The 19010-nt window shown below is 39.9% G+C and overlaps 3 protein-coding genes across 3 annotated transcripts; all 3 read left to right on the top strand.

Annotated features, from left to right (window-relative positions):
- The first annotated feature begins 71 nt into the window (after positions 1–71).
- Positions 72–5830, top strand: LOC130193748 (ras-related protein Rab-8A). The gene is made up of 8 exons (XM_056414441.1): positions 72–627; positions 1105–1165; positions 1843–1903; positions 2269–2346; positions 2476–2565; positions 2705–2770; positions 3274–3324; positions 3409–5830. Exons 1-8 carry the CDS (start codon positions 504–506, stop codon positions 3496–3498), a joined length of 621 nt encoding a protein of 206 aa, XP_056270416.1. The 5' UTR covers positions 72–503; the 3' UTR covers positions 3499–5830.
- A 2161-nt stretch (positions 5831–7991) lies between these two features.
- Positions 7992–11759, top strand: hsh2d (hematopoietic SH2 domain containing). The gene is given in 6 exon segments (XM_056414433.1): positions 7992–8153; positions 9149–9238; positions 9340–9505; positions 9816–10040; positions 10625–10751; positions 10754–11759. Coding segments are annotated over 6 exon segments (1032 nt in total). The 5' UTR covers positions 7992–8043; the 3' UTR covers positions 11068–11759.
- Positions 11760–12643: 884 nt separating this feature from the next.
- On the top strand, positions 12644–18708 carry tax1bp3 (Tax1 (human T-cell leukemia virus type I) binding protein 3). Its single transcript, XM_056414442.1, has 4 exons — positions 12644–12826; positions 14816–14935; positions 16730–16807; positions 16988–18708. The coding sequence occupies exons 1-4, from the start codon at positions 12788–12790 to the stop codon at positions 17135–17137; spliced, it is 387 nt and encodes a 128-aa protein (XP_056270417.1). The 5' UTR covers positions 12644–12787; the 3' UTR covers positions 17138–18708.
- The last annotated feature ends 302 nt before the right edge of the window (positions 18709–19010 follow it).

Below are 19010 nucleotides of genomic sequence, written 5' to 3'. Positions count from 1 at the left end.
TAATAATTAAGACACTTTAAAGAGTCAAAAACTATGAATTCATAATAGCTAATTGTTCCGACTAGTTAAACTAGTAGATATGTTGTGTTTTTATTAAAATATTTTATTAAATTAAATACTAAAAATAGAAATAAACGTTTCCTAAATATACTTTTAAACCGTCTTTAGCCTCTTAATATAACATTTAGTACCTGACTAATATATTTAGTGGTTCACAACACAAGACCACCGAAAAAAAACACCCATAACACCGCCTAAATATTGGTTATTTCGAGAACATTCATCTCTATGCAATTCACTTTGTCAAACGACTAATTAACACATCGTTTAATCCGGGTGACCGCATACATCAAAACGAGTGAACCCAAACGGGAGAGCGACTTCCGGAGCCACGCCGGCAGAGAGGAGTGACAGGTGATTTGACCAACAGGCAGTTCTCGCGCAGTGAGGTCTGCGTCTCTACAAACGGGCGGGATATCCGCAGGAGTAGGCTGACTAATAACATGGCGAAGACTTACGATTACTTGTTTAAACTTCTTTTAATCGGCGATTCAGGCGTCGGGAAGACCTGCGTGCTTTTCAGATTTTCAGAAGACGCCTTCAACTCAACGTTCATCTCCACGATAGGTGCGTGACGGTCACGTTGTCAGTGTTGTCTGAGCCGAAAGCTGGTGGGAGCAGCCCATCCCGTCGTGCTAGGCTGGAGCTAACTTTTCTTGCTAGTCAGGAAGCAGCTCAGCCGGCTTGTTAGACGGGCTTTTCCAGAGCTGACAGTTATATTTTAACCATTTTATATACGTGGAAAGCACTTGTATGTTGGAGTTGTGCGCGTTAGAAGTAGATATACTGTACATGTGAACTATGGTCAGCTGAACTAACGAGCTACCAAGCTGTCAGTGAGCTAACGTTAGGTGGCAGTCATTTTTTTACACAAGTTCCTGTCCGTACTTTGCACTCTCGTAGCCAACTTGACAGGCCATATTAATGAACCCTTCAAGTGCTCGTAAAATAATACATTGATGTTAGTGTTGTGCCGTGTGCTAGTTTGACAGATGAAAGATGTGCTTGTTAAATTGAGTTATGTGACTTTTTTCCCCCCCTCAGGTATTGATTTCAAGATCAGAACAATAGAATTAGATGGAAAGAAGATCAAGCTACAGATATGGTAAGATATGCAATACAATGCTTTCATGTCGCAGCTTGACATGAGGCGGCAGAAGAAAGAGTCATAAAGAATGATCAATACACCTCAGTTGCCACTTGAGAGGTTCAAGGTGCATCTAACTAAAAGGAAGCAGCCCTTGCACTCATCAGGGTCTATTGCAAACTGGTCGTATTAGGCTGTTAGTCTTAACTTTGTGTATATATTACACTGACAAATTAGTTCCTTTTTATAGGAGCACAACATAAAGTAAAGTAGTTTGTCTAAATAAATATATATACTGATGTGGTATCACCAAAATCAAGTTAAATACTTGTGGCAATTGGGCCCTGTAAAAAGTCTAGTAAAGATACTATATTTCCGCTAAATAACTATAACATTTGATAATATCTGATTTTATTGTATCTAAAATTAAAATCTGTATTAGCTGTTATTAAATAAGACCCGTCTCAGGTTTTCTGTCTTTTACTGTTTTACCTGTTTTGTATCCTTTCTTGACGATGGGTTTAAAGAGCAATTAGCATTGTAGCTATGTCTAGACGATAGCAATACAATAATATGTAAGTTATTCTATTTGAATGATCATGGCCAACGATAGCTGTGCTCTTTGGCTGCTAAAATATTGTCTTTGGTGTCCTCAAAGTTTGCATAAAGTAAAACAAATTGTGTTTTCTATGTAGGGATACAGCAGGACAAGAGCGGTTCAGGACCATCACGACGGCCTACTACAGAGGAGCCATGGTGGGTTGCATTGTCATCTTAACGGCTCAAACTTTAGTATATATTCCCTCTTGGACTTAAATGGGTGAAGTGGTTGTTACCTCAAGTGTCAACCTTTACCAGAACCACACCCACTATTGTTGTTGTTCATTTTGCACATACCTGGGACATGGTCATGCGATGTTATGTAAGTTAGTGTCTCCCTTTAATTCAAGTTTGACTTGTTTTATTCCGGGAACCTAACTGATCCCTGTTTCCTTTGGTGTTCAAGTGCCATGCTTTTACTTCAGGCTGCAACACCATGTGATCCATCAGTCATAAGGGCCGACATGGACGACAGAAAAATCACATGAGACACTTAATTTCCTGTGTCTTTTCTTTTCCAGGGCATCATGTTGGTGTATGACATTACCAATGAGAAGTCGTTTGACAACATCAAGAACTGGATTCGGAATATAGAAGAGGTACATGTTGTACATTACTGGATGTGGCTGTGTGTGTTTTATTTTCCCACTGATTTTAACGAAGAGATGAAGAGTGTGTCTTAATCGAATGCATTATGTCTGTTCTTCATGACACATTATCTCCCACAGCATGCCTCAGCAGATGTGGAAAGGATGGTCCTTGGGAACAAATGTGATGTCAATGACAAGCGACAGGTGTCCAAAGACAAAGGAGAGAAGGTGGGATGATAAAGTTGACAAATGAATGCACTTGAGAGCTTGATTTGAAATATCCACTTTTATCCTCACTGTCATATTTATTTGTCCTGGCTCGTTGTGCCAGAGTACTGACACTGATTCTGTTTTGTTATGCTGTCAGCTGGCGCTGGAGTTCGGAATCAAGTTCATGGAGACCAGTGCAAAGGCGAACATCAACGTCGAGAATGTGAGTTCACACTTCCTGCAAATGTTGTTGTATAGTTTGAGTAATTCACTGCACAGCAGGGATGACATGAAATAGCTATTCAGGATTTTTTGTCATGGTTATGTACTTGTAGAAAGGGTCCAGTGGTTGTAAACCATAAATAAAGTAGGACATCTTAATACACTGAGAGTGGAAAAATCTATTTATGTTTCCCACTAGATGATCTATAATTAGACAATCATAGCATATCACGCAAAAGATAATAATCCTATTATACCATTAAAATACTGGAACTAATTGGACTGTAATTACATAATCTATTCACTACAAACCCTCACATTGTGTGCATAGCATATACATCGTTTACTTCTTGTTATTAAACTATATATATTGACTCGGAATCAATTGAGTTTCTTCTGTTTTGTTTTGTTTGCTGTAATTTACACAATTTTGCAACTTGTCCAAAACCATTGGCCCTACCCAAAAGGCTATTAGTAATGTGGTTTAATTGTTTTTGTCTGCAGGCCTTCTTAACCCTCGCCAGAGACATTAAAGGAAAAATGGACAAGAAGCTGGTAAGAATGAGGTGGAAATGTAATGTCATTGTTTAGTTTCAGTTCTTTGATTTGAATGCACTTTGTTATCTTTGTGTATTTTAGGAGGGCAATAACCCGCAGGGCAGCAATCAAGGCGTAAAGATGACAGAACAACCCAAGAAGAACAGTTTCTTCCGCTGCACACTCCTTTGAGGAGACTTCAGTGTTGGCATCCACCTTCGCCTTAATGTGTCCCCCCGCTGGACAGAACTGGACAGCGCACACTCTGATCTCTCTTTTTCTTTTTCTTCATTTGTCTTCCTCCTTTTCTGTTTCTCTACTCTGAAAAACAAAAGTTTATCGCCCTCTCGGTTCCCTTGACAACTGTGAATCTAACTGCTGTGGCTTCGGCAAGACGCTTAATCTGATCATTAGATTAACGGTTCTAACTTGTTTCCTTAGATTGTATTGGCTTTTAAAGACTGCCTCCCCGTGAGACCTGAGAAATGATCAAACCTTTACTATTCGCAATAATATCTGATTCCAAGGGGAATTCTTTCAACTTATGTCAGTGTCTCTTGGTGAAGTCTTAGTTATTCGATGCTTAACACTCAAAGTTACTTCCAGAAAAGGCTTAATTTTGAATATACTCCATCTGTCGAATAATGCAATGTATATATCCAAGGTGACGAGAGTATAATCCAACCTATTATGCCACATTTGCGTACTGACTTGGTGGCCTAGACTTTTATACATCCACATGAGGTAAACGCAACATGTAAATATGTATCATTGATTAGGATTCACGATATGAAACAATAGTGGAGACGCATGTTTCTTATATTAGAGTTGGGGTTGACATGTCTTCTGTCCACCTTTTCGACTTATATCTCTATATTTCTTAGGCTGAAACATTCCTCTTGTGACCACTTTAATGTGCAATCTGGCGTATGTGTGTGTGGGGCCCAGGTTTAGCCTGTTTTAAGTATTCACGTGGTTGCAGTAAGGCTGGGCTCTTGACCGAAGTATGCTTGTTCTAAGGGCACACGGACTCCTTTTGTAGTTGCTTACCTCATCATTTTAGGTATTGCAATTCCTCTGCGTTAGATATGATGCGATTGCTGGGAGGTAGGCGTTTATCTGATAACAATACCTAACTCTGACACCTGGAGGCAATGCTCTCACGCAGCAACACAAGGAATCCAGCAATGATGAGATCATTGCTTTATGCCTTCGTACTTCTTCCTGTCGTCCGTTCCAGTGGGGGAACACCTACACAGCTGTTTTCTGGGCCTTGGATTGGCTGTGCTCTAGCAGTATTTATGGAGGGAAACGAAACATAGCACCAAAATTACAAAGTGCCCTTTTATGTTCTTATCAATTTATTATGCACTTTTTCCTTTTTTTGTTCTTTCTAGAAAAATAGTTCTGAACATTTGTTGACTGTTTGTTCCGGTCTCAAGCGAAGAAAATTCATGCACAAGTGTGTGTGTGTGTGCTTCCTCTGAACTATTGGCACTGAACCAAGTGTGTTGGGTTAGTGTGATGAGCACATACAGAAGGCCTTTGATTTAGAGATGCGTCTCACATTACAACATTCCTATCAATCAATATTTAGCTTGTTCCAGCTTCTTATTCATTTGCATTCCCATTTATGCTTTTGGGAACCCCAGATGCTCCCACCCCTCACCCACCTAGTCTCTCATACTTACCTCTCCTCTTCCTCCTCTTTCCAGACAGCACATGGCTCGTTTGGCCGTCTGAACTCTGCTTTCTGCGTAGAAAAACCTCAAAGATCTTTGCACATTTCTAACATTAACAAAGCTTGTTGAGTCAAATGTGCAAAGATTTTTGCCGTTTTATTTTCTGCCATTACTCCAAATCCTTTTTTGTATTTGCTGGGTTGCGCTGGTGAGGCATAGGAATAAGAAAGTAATTGAAAACTGAAAATCATTTCTAGCGGTGCTGAGAAGTTCTGAATTTAATATTTAACTGTAATTGTTAACTTGTGGATGTAAATCATTGCCGTTAACATGGTTTGACTCTTGGCACAATTTTGGTTTAACTGGCTCTCAACTCGACTCAAAATACTGATTTGGGCTTAAATTTCATCAGAATTTCATTTGATTGGAGTGATTTGTAGTTCTCGCCAGTTCCATGTTAACTAAATTTGGATTTCATCGCTGATTATTGATGGATTTCATGGGGAATAAATGTAATAATTCAGCAATTGTAAATAATATCTACAATGATTGTACTGAAGGTTCATAACTCTTATTGATCTACACATTTTGTAGATATGTGTTTTGATGATTTATTAAAAGATTCTTAAATAAATCTTTTTCAACTTCTGCACCATTTCTTGGGGGGGGGGGGAGATTCATGTAGCTGTTTAAATATGTAAAACAATATGAAGAAGGTTGCTTTGCGTGTTTGTTTATTTGCATTTGACTTGAAATGAACTGGAGATACTTTTCATTCGTAACGCACTTCGTAAGCACATGCAATTGTTATTTCTTACCATAATAAAGATGTCCAACCATGACTTTATGAAAAATAAGTAATTTAATTTTTCGAAATCACTTAAATTGAATGAAAAATAATGTTAATAAAAATTGTTATCAACACTATTAAATTTTTTCACTAACACCATTTTTAGGATTTATTTTTTCTTCAAGTGGATTACCTCATAGATATTGATTGATTTGATAGACATACATTTTCAAATATTGGCCATGTCAAGTTGTGATGTGTCATTCCCTAAATTAGATACAATATAAAGGTCTTTAGAAACCTGTCTAAATCATGAACGCTGATAGATTATTTTAGTATTCTACCAAATAATCTATAGATTAATCAGACAAAATTTTGTTTGCTTTACCAGTAGTAAATGTATAATATAGTATATAAGACTGAACAACTAATGTCTTTTTTTGAAAATATTTGAATTGCTTAAATTTAATTTAAGAAATATCTTTCTAAACAAGGCTGCGATGTAAAGAGTGATTTGTTAGTAATGAATTTTGTTAGTAAGGAATTGTCTCAGCCATAATTAATGCTATAACAGATCAGTCATGATTCAGTGACCACTCCCAAAGGCATGGTCAACGAGCCAATGGCACACTGAAATCTGGCTGCCCCAATTAGGGAACATATATGCGTGAAAACGTTTTTGTGGATAAATATTATTTTTATTCCAAACTACATTTACTAGATATATTATATTGCCATTTAAACAAATGATATTACCCTATGAGTCATGTTTGGTCCTTTATGGCCGTCAGTCTTCCTACTTTCCTGCTTTCCTGTGCAGCACTCAACCGTTTTAACATGATAAACAAATGGATTGTGCTTGTCATATATTGTTTGCTTGAGAATATGGAATATGACACGTCTTTGCAACAGGACTCTCCAGTAAAAGGTGGACCTGTATGAAGTTATTTTTCATTTAGACACTCAAACTTGTGGAATGAAACTTCCCAAACTAACTAACCAGGAATCTTCATTGAGCAGTAAATATATCAGCAACAACAATAACGCCACAGATGGTGAATTTCATTGTTAGGATAGTTCCAGTATGCAGCTTCCCCTCTGACTACAACAGCAGATGGAAGTCCAACAAGCTTTTTTTTTCACCTGCGCACATTTATGCAGCATAAGCATATATGAACTCATCGGCCGAGCAGCAGCTTTATTCTTTTCTTTAAAAACCCACATACTTATTTCACTACAATTGGGCTAGCTTTGCAGAAATGCTGAGCCTCAATAAAAACTTCACTGATCAAACAAACCACCAGCAAAGGCTTTATGAAATCAACACAATCACAGGATTGTGTTGATTTCACAAAGCCTTTTCATAAAGCCTTTAAGTAAACACTGTGTTGTGGGCACTCCCATATCATTCTAAAAATGATATGAAGTGTACACCTGTGGCTTTATGATATACTTATGTATCTATGTAGGCTACATTCTCATAATCCAAATACCCTGTCATACACTTAAAGATGTGTGTATCTTCTGTCCGACTACAAAGGATTCATCATGTGGCTGCATTATGTCGTGTTCTCTCTGAATGCGCCTGGTAAACAGAGACTCAGTGAGTTCTGCCTCCGCCCCCCAGACAAGTGTATCCAGGTGAGTGAGATCTGCGGTGTCATTCATATCAGCGAGCTGCCGGAGTGAAGGTGAGTAACATTTGCTTTGAGCTTTGTGGAATGGAGACATCTCTGAGTTGTATTTGCAAATACAGTGTCATTTTTGTATTTATCATTTGAGTTTTTAAACTACACATTTTACATTGTGAAACTGGTACAATTTTTTCTAGTAGTAGTCCAACATCCTCAAAGCTTTTGTATTGTAAAGCAATCTATATAAAGATGATTAAGAAACTTATTGTGAGGTTTCTCTTTGAATGAAAGTTCAACTGTGGATCAATGTTCACACCGTACATCACATCATAGATTTTATTCAGTTAAATGATTTGAAAGAGGAAAAATATCATTAGAAAAGGAAAAAGATCATCGCATCATTGGAATTTTATTGCATACTCTGCTAGTTATTAATGGCACATAAGGCTAGATGCAGGATCTTTGTTCACATATCTGTATGGGGTTTGTACTCAATGTACTCAATGTACTCTGTGAACTCAATGTACTCGATATACCTGTTTCTTTTGAAAGAAGTCAATGAGCCACAAATAACACATTTGCAGGTTTTCTGTCCTCAGAGAATTGTCCAACAGACCCCACCGAGGATTAAATGAGCTGTTTGGAGCATGATGCCATCACCTGGTTCACAGAGTCCCAGCTCCAGTTGGTGATCAGGAATGGCAATATCCCAAAATGGTTTCATGGGATCATTTCTAGGAAGTAAGATATTAAAGTCACTTTCACTCTCCGCCATCTGTAGCAGTGGCTGGCAGACAGGGAGGAATGTAAAGAGCCATGTCTGAAGGTGTATGAGGGTGTCAGTGGTGCATTCAAGCGTGCAGTGAACATTGCTCAAGTGTATGTGTGGATGTGTCATGTGACTCTGCTTCATATATAATATTAATGTCAGGTTAAAAATAGTTTAAAAAAAGGTAATTTAGAGCAAGGGATCAACACAACCAAAGTAGGACTGAGAGTAACGAGGAAAGAACATAGAAGCATAAACAAAGTCTAAATGTCGAAAACGTCCGATTTTTAGGAAGTAAAACTGACTTTTTTAGGAAGTTCTTTGAAACCATATGAAGAAAAAGGGTCACTGTTATTCTCAACCTTTATAAAAGCACGCGCTTCTTTAAGTGATGGTCAACATCAAAACCACATAAAACATAACTGGAGTTAGAAGTATTTTGAGTGAAAACAGAGATGTGTCTTTAATATTAAGAAAACAAGCTAAAGTAGATCTTTTACCTACATGTACAAGGACAACACATTGATTATACACTTTTATTTATGATGTACAGGAGCCACAGATGTATCAGCGAAGTAGTCTTTTGAATGGTAACCTTTACTTTTGTGATACTTGAACATGTTACACACCCACTGAACACATTCAGAAATCTTTAAAAAATGGAAAATACAGTACAATCATAGGCATCATCATGTACTCCATCTGTTACTTTACTTTACTGACTAGACTTAAATGCCCTGCTGTATTTATTACACTACTTAAATACGTAAGTCACGTATGGTAAGAACGTTTTGTGAGAGCTTAAGACCATGAATTCCCAGGGACAGTTTCACTGCTTACTGAGTCCAGCTGCAGTCCACATGCTACATCATTTACACATTAAACTGTGTGTGTGTGTGTGTGTGTGTGTGTGTATATGTTTTTCTAGTTTTGTTTTGTGTCAATTTGCATCCATGTTTCTCTGCAGGGTGGCAGAGGAGCTGCTGGTGTACAGGCCTCCGGGCTACTTCCTCATCAGAGTGAGCGAGAGCAGGATTGGCTACTCTCTCTCTTACCGGTGAGAGCTTTGTTTCACACTCGCACATTTGGCCCGGCGGTCCGAAGCCCTGCCCCCGGTCACTCTCCTCCACGCATCCTCTCCGTCTCTTCGACCCGCAGTGCCGATGACCGCTGCAGACATTTCATGATCGATGCGTTGGAGGACGGCCATTACGTCATCGTGGGGGAGAACAGGCGTCACCGCTGTCTTCAGGACATGGTGGACTTTCACAAACATACTCCCATCCAGCCTTTCAGTCAGGTGCTGACTGTCCCTTGTGGACAGGTGAGGAATAAATACAGGTGCCATCATACGTCCTTGGTGTGTGTGTGTGTGTGTGTGTGTGTGTGTGTGTTTGTAGGTCATTGGGTGATGTGAAATGAAGTTAGCAGTGAAAGTAACAGTAAAGCCCAGTGACCACATATTTGCTTTCAGGCATTTGCAGTGCATGCACTTAGAGTTGAAACTGAGTGACCTCATCTCCTCATGTAAACATGAAAAGAACCACTAATGTCCTGTTTTCTCTCTCTCTCTCTCTCTCTCTCTCTCTCTCTCTCTCTCTCTCTCTCTCTCTCTCTCTTTGATCTCACTGAAGACCTCAGATGACAAGACTGACTATGCGGAGTTGCTGTTTCCCCAAAGACATCTTAAACCAAACACTAGCTGGTTGCCAACCACCTCGCTGCAAGGCAGCGTGGGTCAGCCATCAGCGCGAGAAGAAAGCCCCCCCGCCCTTCCGTATCGAGCAAATAACTTGGACCAACTTTACCCTAATTTGGAAGAAGAACATCCTTGCCTCCCCCTCCCTCTCCCACCCCTGGTAATGCTGATCTGAGGAGCTTTTTTAGAAGTTGCTTGGTGCTCTAAACTTTTGTGAAGAAAAAAAAGTTCTCGAAATGTCGTCAGATCAATGTTAATCTGAAGAAATTCAAAAGTTTTTTTTTGAAGCCTGCAGCTTCCTGTTGTTAATGGATTTTCATGAGGACAGATGGTTTTCTCCCAAACTTTGACCAGCTTTGGGAGAAATATTTCTATTTCTATTGTTGCTTTTCATCACTTAGTTAATATTTAAAGTGGGCTCAGCAGGAAAATGTATTTCTTTTGTGCACCAGTCAAATTTGAAGCAAGCTTTAAAACAAAACCTGATGGCAGTTGTGGGGGTTGTCTTCGTACATTGCGAGGCCACTGTCAATCAAATCTGATCAAAACACACCCACGCAGTCCTGATGAAGTGGAATTGTTGACAGTAAAACTCTTTTGACAAAAAAACGTTGTGTTGTTTATTTAGACATTATTTCCTCGTGTTTTCAAGATATATATAAGATTTACTCTGAAATGTAAGATGCCCTTTTTATTTTCTAACACATATCTACATGTTGTACGTTTCATGTTTATGACCTTCAGCTCTTGACCAGAAAGAGACTCCCCGCCGACAACCCTCCGTTTAACCAGCCGCCCCAGGTGCCGGCTCGGAGCTCGGTTCCTCCACTGAAGCAGAACCAGGCGTGTATCAGAACGGTCCCTGAAAGCCCCTCCTCCCAACAGCCACCGAGCAACCCCTCGGAGGCAACATCCAGCCCGCAAGGAACCAGGAGGCCAAGTCGTCCGTCGTCTCCAACCTGAAGAACCTCAGGAAGAAGTTCCAAAAGAAGAGGAGCATGTCGCAGGAGTACGCAGAGGTTGTTATGGAGACCACTGGGAGGAGTGGAGACGCTGGCAATGAGTACCAGTTCATCACAGGGCCTCAGACCTCCAATGCTCAGCCATTTCCCCATAATGTGACACTGACTGATGGAGCGTTGCCTCATGAATACCGTCCACCTCCACCTTTTGCTCCAGGCTTCTGATACACTACCTCTCCCGTAGAAATATAATGTGTACAGATGGATAAAACGCAAAGTGGATGCAGGACAAAAATCGTCATGCGAAAAAAAAAAGAGCTTGTATCAGTCTTCGAGTACACAATCATAAAGGATAAAGGTAGTGAAGGGTTATGACGGTTACACTGCTGTCCCCATGTGACTGTTATTCGTGCCAGTGACTTTTGAGTGCTTCGCCTTTCTTTCTTTTTTTTGCTTGTTTATTCAACAGAGACAACAGATGAGCATTGTTACATAAAGAGAAGTAATGCAAATGTGCTCTACGTAAGCAACACTAGCCTCTTCCCTGGCGTTTGAGTTCAGGTGCAATGTTGTTGTTTGCCTCATTGGTGATGTAATGTATGAAGAGGCAGCAGGAGGAAGTTTGATGCAGGACATGTAAATATAAATTACAGAGTTTGTGTCAGCTGCTTTGTATGCAGGAGACGTAGCATCGGGGGCAAATCTGTTATATATCTGAAACATGACAGGAAGAAAGTGCCGACGCTGGTTAAACTGGTTCAGAAACAAACGGGTGAGTTTCATTTCACATGGCCTCTGGACACGGAACGGGGAAGCAAATCAATTCACTTGTAGTGCAAATTGATTTGTCAGATCCTTATTATTATTATTACTACAGAGCATCTAAAATGCATCAATTATATTTAATATTTATACAACTTGATAATATATCTGTTCAAAGCGTCTAATTTTGTTACACACTGAGTCAAAATAAATCACCGTTGAACTATCTGTTATGGCTTTCCTGCAGTCTGTGCACATGAAGTGGTGGGGGGCCCCGATGGGACCAGGAACCCATCGACCGCGGTCCTTTTATATCCCACTGTTTAGTGTCATAGTACGGTAAATGTTCTCATACTCTTCCAAACATATATTTTAAGGATGTCAGGACTTGCTTGTTTTTTCTCTCTAAGTGTCTCACTCACTAGTCACTACACCACCATCTAGTGGCAGTAATCCACATCAGATGTAGGCTACATGATTTTGAAAAAGTACCATTTAAAGTTTGCTGTTTACCAAGTTTCATAATGTAGGTACAACTTCATTACTTGCCTCTAAAATGTTGTGAAGTGTAAAATATAAAAGCAGAGAGTGACGAGTCGGTGACAACGTCGCTTGTTACTCTTAAAATAAAGTTAAAAGCCAAAACTGTATCGATCCATTTGCAAACTGCAAACGAAAGCAATCCCAAATTAATTCGGCCCTGTCAGCAATTTCTCATCCACAAGCACAGCGTGAAAGCTTTTTTAAAATTGTGTTATTCTCTCCTCTCATTTCTCCTGTCTCATTTTTGAGGGGCTTCAAGACTTTACATGTGTGGTGATATTATGTATCTACAAGATCATGTTGTAAAGTACATGGATGGCACATGCAGAATCACAGGAGGCCGCTATCTGCCAGTACCTTTTAAGGAAACCCAAACCAAATTCCTAACGCATATTTCTACAGCGTCAGACTGTTAAACACCGCCCTCCCGGGCTACCCCGTGCTTCAAAACGCGCAAATCGGAGAGGCTGCTGGGGGGGCGCTAGGTGACGTTATCTGGGAAGCTGTTGGTCTCCAGCCAGGGATCAGCCTGCCTCTCCTCATGTCGTGATCAGAGAAGTTGCCCCACTCTCGAGACTTCTTTTCTGTGACTTTGTTGCAAGTTTCTACATCCGTTGCCTAAAAAAATCGTAGCGACACGATGTCTTTCATGCCGGGACAGCCGCTGACTGCTGTTGTGGTAAGTTTTAAAGGAGTGCTGTGTCCATTCAACGGGTCTCTATTGTTCGTCTGCTGGTCCGACGTTAACGCGAAACCCCATGAGTTCAAAACTCTGAATGAACTACCCAGTGTTGCCTAACGTTAGTCACACTGTAGATACGTTATCATGAATCCTAAGTGTACTTTATTGAGCTACACAACAAAGCTCACCGTTGCTCGCCTCGCCTGAACCAGCCGCCCTGAAAGCCGCGGGGCACCTGTATCCTGAGCTTTACGGTAAAGAGAGCGAGCTGACAGGGAGGGTTTAGGACTTTGTCTGCTAGCTTTTTCTCCCTTTTCAAAAAAATGTGTTTCAGTATGAAAGTCGTACTTCAAGATAGGATATGAAACTTGAACGCTGCATACGTTACACTTTATCAAAATGCGTCGAGTCTCGAGAGAGTTCAAAGATGGGCGTCACCATCCGTGCGACGCTGTCTTCCGGTTGACTTCCAAGGGCTGTTTGTTCCCTTTTGTTGACCTAAATACAGAGTTACAGAATATAAAGCGCACTTGGGTTGAATTGTGTCTTTGCGATGCCTTCAAGTGCTGCAGAAAATGTCACAACTGCAAACAGAGCTTTTATGATGAAGCCGAAGAGGTGGACGGGTGTAGGACTCCGGGTCAGAGTTGCAGTGATGGCATGTGCGGGGTGTGGTTGAGGAAGCATGCAGGTTACTTCCTCATTGTCTGTTATAGTGTGGCATCCTCTATTGATAAAGGACCATGGCGTTTGTATATCGTGGATGTTTAACTTTATACTTGGTAAATGCTTCGACAACAAAATAAATGTTAGCAGCATTGTGTTGCTCCCTAGTAACAACTTAGTCAACAACCTATGATTTTATTAAAATGCACACCTTCATCCATAAAGGCGTACGGTTTTGTTGCATTTTTTTCCTGACCCAACTTATGTACTTCGTGTCCAACTTAGTTGGAAAATCTGTGTTTTAAAACTTTTAAGTTAATTGACCTCAAACATACTTCAGGCATTTCTGTTTTTGTTTGTTATTGGCCTTCCTCAATTTTTGGGGTTTTAATATACATTTACAATTCTGAATACTAATAGGAATTCAAATAGGATGCTGTCTTCTCTGGGCCCAAATATAGAAACACTTAGTATTATATAGTTTTATTTTTCTGATGACAGTGATAGTGGGTCTACCAGTCAGGCTCATGAACCTCTTTTTACTGGGAGAGCATAATGTGTTGTAGTGTCGTTGACAAGTCCTGACTGACTTGTCTCTGTATTAAAAGCGTTCCAGACATCCTCAGACTTCATTGTACCAGCCGCACCACTCCGTGAATGTCTGGTTATTCATCAGCACACACACAGGCCGTCTTTGTGTCGAGGAGTGTTGTGAAGAGCGCTGCTGTCGAGAGCCATCCATCCATCTGGTGGTTCGTGAGCCTGCAGCTGCTCGTCGGTGTCAAGGGCAGAGCTGCACCAATAAAGTCTCTGTTCCAGTGTGGACTTCAGTCACTCGAGAACAGCCTGTGAAACATACCAGTTGCCATGCGTTGAGATGTGCCTGTGGTGGATAAATCGGTGCCTCGCTCGATGGAAACTTGGCTGTTTACCGTCATTTTCCTCCTTTTCATTTGCATTTGCACAGCATTTCTCCAAACTGAAAATCAACACAAATCATCCGTTTTATTTAGATGAGTGTCCGTGTTTAATTACCACTACAGTTAAGTTCATGCTGCAGGTTGATGGTTCGTGAAAGGTTCCACATGGAACGACCCAGAGCGTCACGTTTCTTTTGAAAAACGTGTGTAATTCTTGTGTGTGTTAAATCCTTTCAGTTTGGGGGTGATGGTTTGTGACTAAGCCCGAATCCAATGACCACTTGTCTCCTGAGAAACTACATGTCATTATGATTTACTGAATGTGTTTTGTGTGTAAATTGGCAGAATAATGTCCTATGAAGTGAGATTTTACAGATTTTTTTTTCCCCGTCTGAAACAGCAACGAATTCAGATCGAGAAGTTGCGACATGGAGAGAATCTGATCCTGGGCTTCAGCATCGGAGGAGGGATAGACCAAGACCCTGGACAGAACCCCTTCTCTGATGACAAGACGGACAAAGTAAGTGTGCGTGTGTGTGTGTGTGTGTGTGTGTGTGTGTGTGTCATTTAGCTGCTTATGTACTGCAATTGGCTGAGTGGGGGATGGCGACAACATTTATATCTGTTTATTTACCAAGACATTTCCTGTTATCTGAGAATCATTCAAATCAAACGGGAGAAGGTTAAACGGATGTTTCTCTCATTAAGTCAAATATATTAATATTTTAAGTATTGCAGACTAAATCCTGTAATTCTCAATGAATTATAATTTGTTATTGATAGTTGTAAATTACACCAGGCAGAAAAACGACGGTTTATGTCCTTTTCTGATTTTCTCCAGATTTCAGGGTCTAATTTGGAACACAAAGCTACCGATTGAATCTTAATATGGTGTAACCCCCTCCATTACGTTTCTTCTCTTCCTGATCCGACCTGTGTGACGCACAGAGGTATGAAGCAGCTCTCTGGTGAGCTATAAATGCGGACATGCTTGAACACATCACTTGCAGGTGGGAACAAACCAGAAAGGAACACTGCAGGTTTACGCCGAGTCGTGCCTTACCTGCTCACTCTGCACAGTGTGAGCGGGAGAGATGGAAATGTGCCTCGGATACCTTGATTCTGAGAAATAATAAGTTATGATATTGGGCTCGACTATAGGACCGTACCAGCTTTCCTTTCAGATATTGTTGACATGTTTAATATCATTATGGAAACATTCCCACAGTGATTTTCAGTTGCTCTCCTCTCACCGAAACCACTTAATAATAATACGTTAAGATTTGAAACTTAATACTTAACACACTTTAAAAGAATAAAATGCTTCAATCTCGTTTTGTGTTCTGCAAAGTGTGTCAAATTACCGTCTTGCTGTTTTTTCCCATATTTCATTGTCAATTTAATATCTTAAACTTTGTACTGTTGGTTGAAGCAATTTGTGACAGTTTGCTAACTATCAGACATTTTGATAGATGAAACAATTAAGACAGAAATTGCGATTAGTAGCAAAGGTAGTTCTGGAATTCTTATAGTTTTTTTGCGCTGGATATTAGAAGCCACTTGTTTTAATATAATCATGAATATTAATCAGTATCAGACTCTTGGAAGACATTGAGTTATTCCAGCTTGTATTGTGTCGAGCTGAATCTTCCCTCAGAGCTATGAGTCGAAACATGCCGTCTTTCATGCCTTCTGGTCATCATCCGTTTGCTTGTTTGTAAAGGTCAGAGGTTACAGAAAACAAGTGATTTGAAGTTAGATAACTAAGTAAAAAGAAACCGATGTAACTTTTGTAATGTTGAAGATGTTAAGTATTAGTTGTACATATATTTTTATGTTTTTGGCAATTTTATTTTACATTAATTTACATTGCTGCAAATCCATTTACATTTGTTTTGACTTTGTTGAGTTTAGTCGGTGAGGCTTTCCGCTACATTACCGCAACTTCACCGTCAACATAGTGCAGGTGTTGGTTGCTTAGCAACGGCTGGCCCCACAGGATGGAAACCTCCAAGCCCCTTTAGATAAACGGATGAAAGCGCCGCGGCGGGCTCTTTCCACGCGTCTCCAGATGCAAACTACACTCCAGTTTGTGCTGCCAATTGAATTCAGTCGAATGAATTAATAGGAGAATAATCCCAAGATTACGATCCAATCAGAAGATTATTGTAGAGTGTGTGTGTGTGTATATATTTCTACACATTATAATTTCACATTTTTGAAGTGGCCTTTTCATAAATTGTTTGGGGTTTTAGATCTGTATCTTTTCTGTAATTCATATATGATCATATAAAATACTTTGGTTTTCCCACAGGGCATCTATGTGACCAGGATAACACCGAGAGGACCAGCAGACGTGGCGGGCTTGAGGATGGGAGACAAAATAATGCAGGTGTGCAGCGAGACTGAGCTTTGGTGTCGATCCACAAGATGGCACCGTGCGTACACCACAGAGGAAGATGGGAGCTGTGCGTCGGGAGCACCGCTCGCCTCGTCCCGCTGGTGCTCATCTTAAATTTGTGTAACGGGCTCTGGCTTTTCTCACACAAAGTCCTTTTTCATTCCTTTCCAGGTGAACGGCTGGGATATGACAATGGTGACCCACGATCGGGCTCGTAAAAGACTAACGAAGAAGAACGAGGACGTGGTGCGGCTATTGGTAACCCGGAGGTCGTTGGAGGAGGCGGTCAAACAGTCTATGGGCAGTTACCCCAGACAGTAATGACACTACGTACAACCACAGACTGATGCAATAGTCCAGGACCCAACACTCCCATATGCTGAGGCGCCCACACATTCAGATGATGGCGTCACCGTGGCCTTTATTACTGCGTCAATGCAAAACTATTAAGCAGGCCACATCAGAACATTTAATATCGAGGTCAGATGCCTGAATCTGCACACTACAGTCATTGCACAATGACCGGGTGTTCCTCCTCTCCATACACACTCGCACTCATCTCAAAGTTGTCCGCTTTACTTTTCATATATCTTTTTGTAGCATATTCTTCTCTGACATTTCGAGAGACGCAAAACATTTTCAGATCTACGGGGCTCAAATGCATTTCAGCCAAATGCGTTCTCAAATTATGTGAATACTTCACTGTGAGCCTATAAAGGGATTTTATTTTCAGGCATGAGTTTTGGGGTTTCTGGCATCTTGTTAAAACTTACGTGATCCATCTTGAGCTAAATGTAATTTTTTGCCAACTTTCAAATCGTTGTTGTATGAACAGTATTGTTGAGGATAAGAAGCAAGGTGATTGGTTCTGACCTTGCATACGATATTGCTTCCATATCGCTCTTCTACACATCGACTATAAATTGATTATATCACAGCGTTCTTTATTCTTTCTCACGTTAGAGATATCTGCTAAATGTCCTCATATCCGTGCTTGATACAAGCGTTTTGGGAGCAAATCTACTCTTTGATTCTTTTTGCCTCCAGCCGACCGAAGTTGGTCTCGAAGGTTTGGATGCATCTTACGAGAATGTTTGTTGTGTCGTTAATGATGAGCGTTTCATCTCACTTTAATAGAAAGTGTTTTTCTGTCATTCAGATCATAGCACCAAATACCAAAGTAAAAACCAGTGCACTGTAAAGTGATACAAATATGTAACGTAATAATCTTTTACTTTTTTTTAAGCTAATGGCACACTTTCTATACAGCAAACCATATACCTGTGTGTGTGTACACTTATTTGATGCATACTGATGTTTTTACTAATTATTCTTTCACAGATGTATCTCGTTTGTTTATGTCTATAACATGAGGGAAAGTAACATCTTCTCACTGCGTCTGCAAACGCCATTCAAAATGTACATTTTCTTCTAAGTTACACTAATTATGTCTCATACAAACAACATTCCACGAGCTACTTCTGGATTACTTTTCTCTGATCATCTGCAATATATTCACACACAAGTGTTTCACCTTGATCCTGTTCAGCACGTTGGTCCTTTTGTTGTGTTGATGGAAGCAAACTCACTAGTTTCACACTGGAATCGGCTGCATTCACGAGTTTATTGCCGAAGACCAAGAGTCCAAGTCGAAAATGTAAACATGAACCAAGCTGACCAAGTAACTTGTTTGTTAACTAGGAATGTGAACAGCAGCCTTACATTAATGTTTAATAAGTTTTTTCGTAAAGTTTCTGCAGCACAACAATTCACTGTCTCTGATACACGCTGCACTAATATTGCAGATGAGTGATTAATACTAATAAAGACAAACATGTTGGTTTTGAAATGCTACAGTACTGAAAGAAATAATTACAACACTAATCTTTTAACCTTGGTTGATTTTTATTGACTTTTTTTAGTCATATACTTACTAGTGGTATGTATGTTGTATGTGTTTTATACAACTGTTTGATTTGTAATATATATAGATATATATATTTTTAAAATTATCTAATCAGGTGGGTAAAATTAAAGTTTTTATTCCAAAATTAATCAACATTATTCTAAAGACTTCAAATAAAAAAGGTACAGTATTTCTCAAAGTATTATAACAATTTCAAATAAAAATAAATAAATTGGTGGAGTAAGTCTAGTACTTTTACAGTGAAGCATAAACCGTTGAGCCCATTAA

The sequence above is a fragment of the Pseudoliparis swirei genome, chromosome 5 (assembly GCF_029220125.1).
Source record: "Pseudoliparis swirei isolate HS2019 ecotype Mariana Trench chromosome 5, NWPU_hadal_v1, whole genome shotgun sequence".
In the NCBI taxonomy this organism is placed as follows: domain Eukaryota; kingdom Metazoa; phylum Chordata; class Actinopteri; order Perciformes; family Liparidae; genus Pseudoliparis; species Pseudoliparis swirei.
The sequence above is the reverse complement of the archived record's forward strand: the minus strand, read 5'-3'. Positions and strand labels throughout refer to the sequence as shown.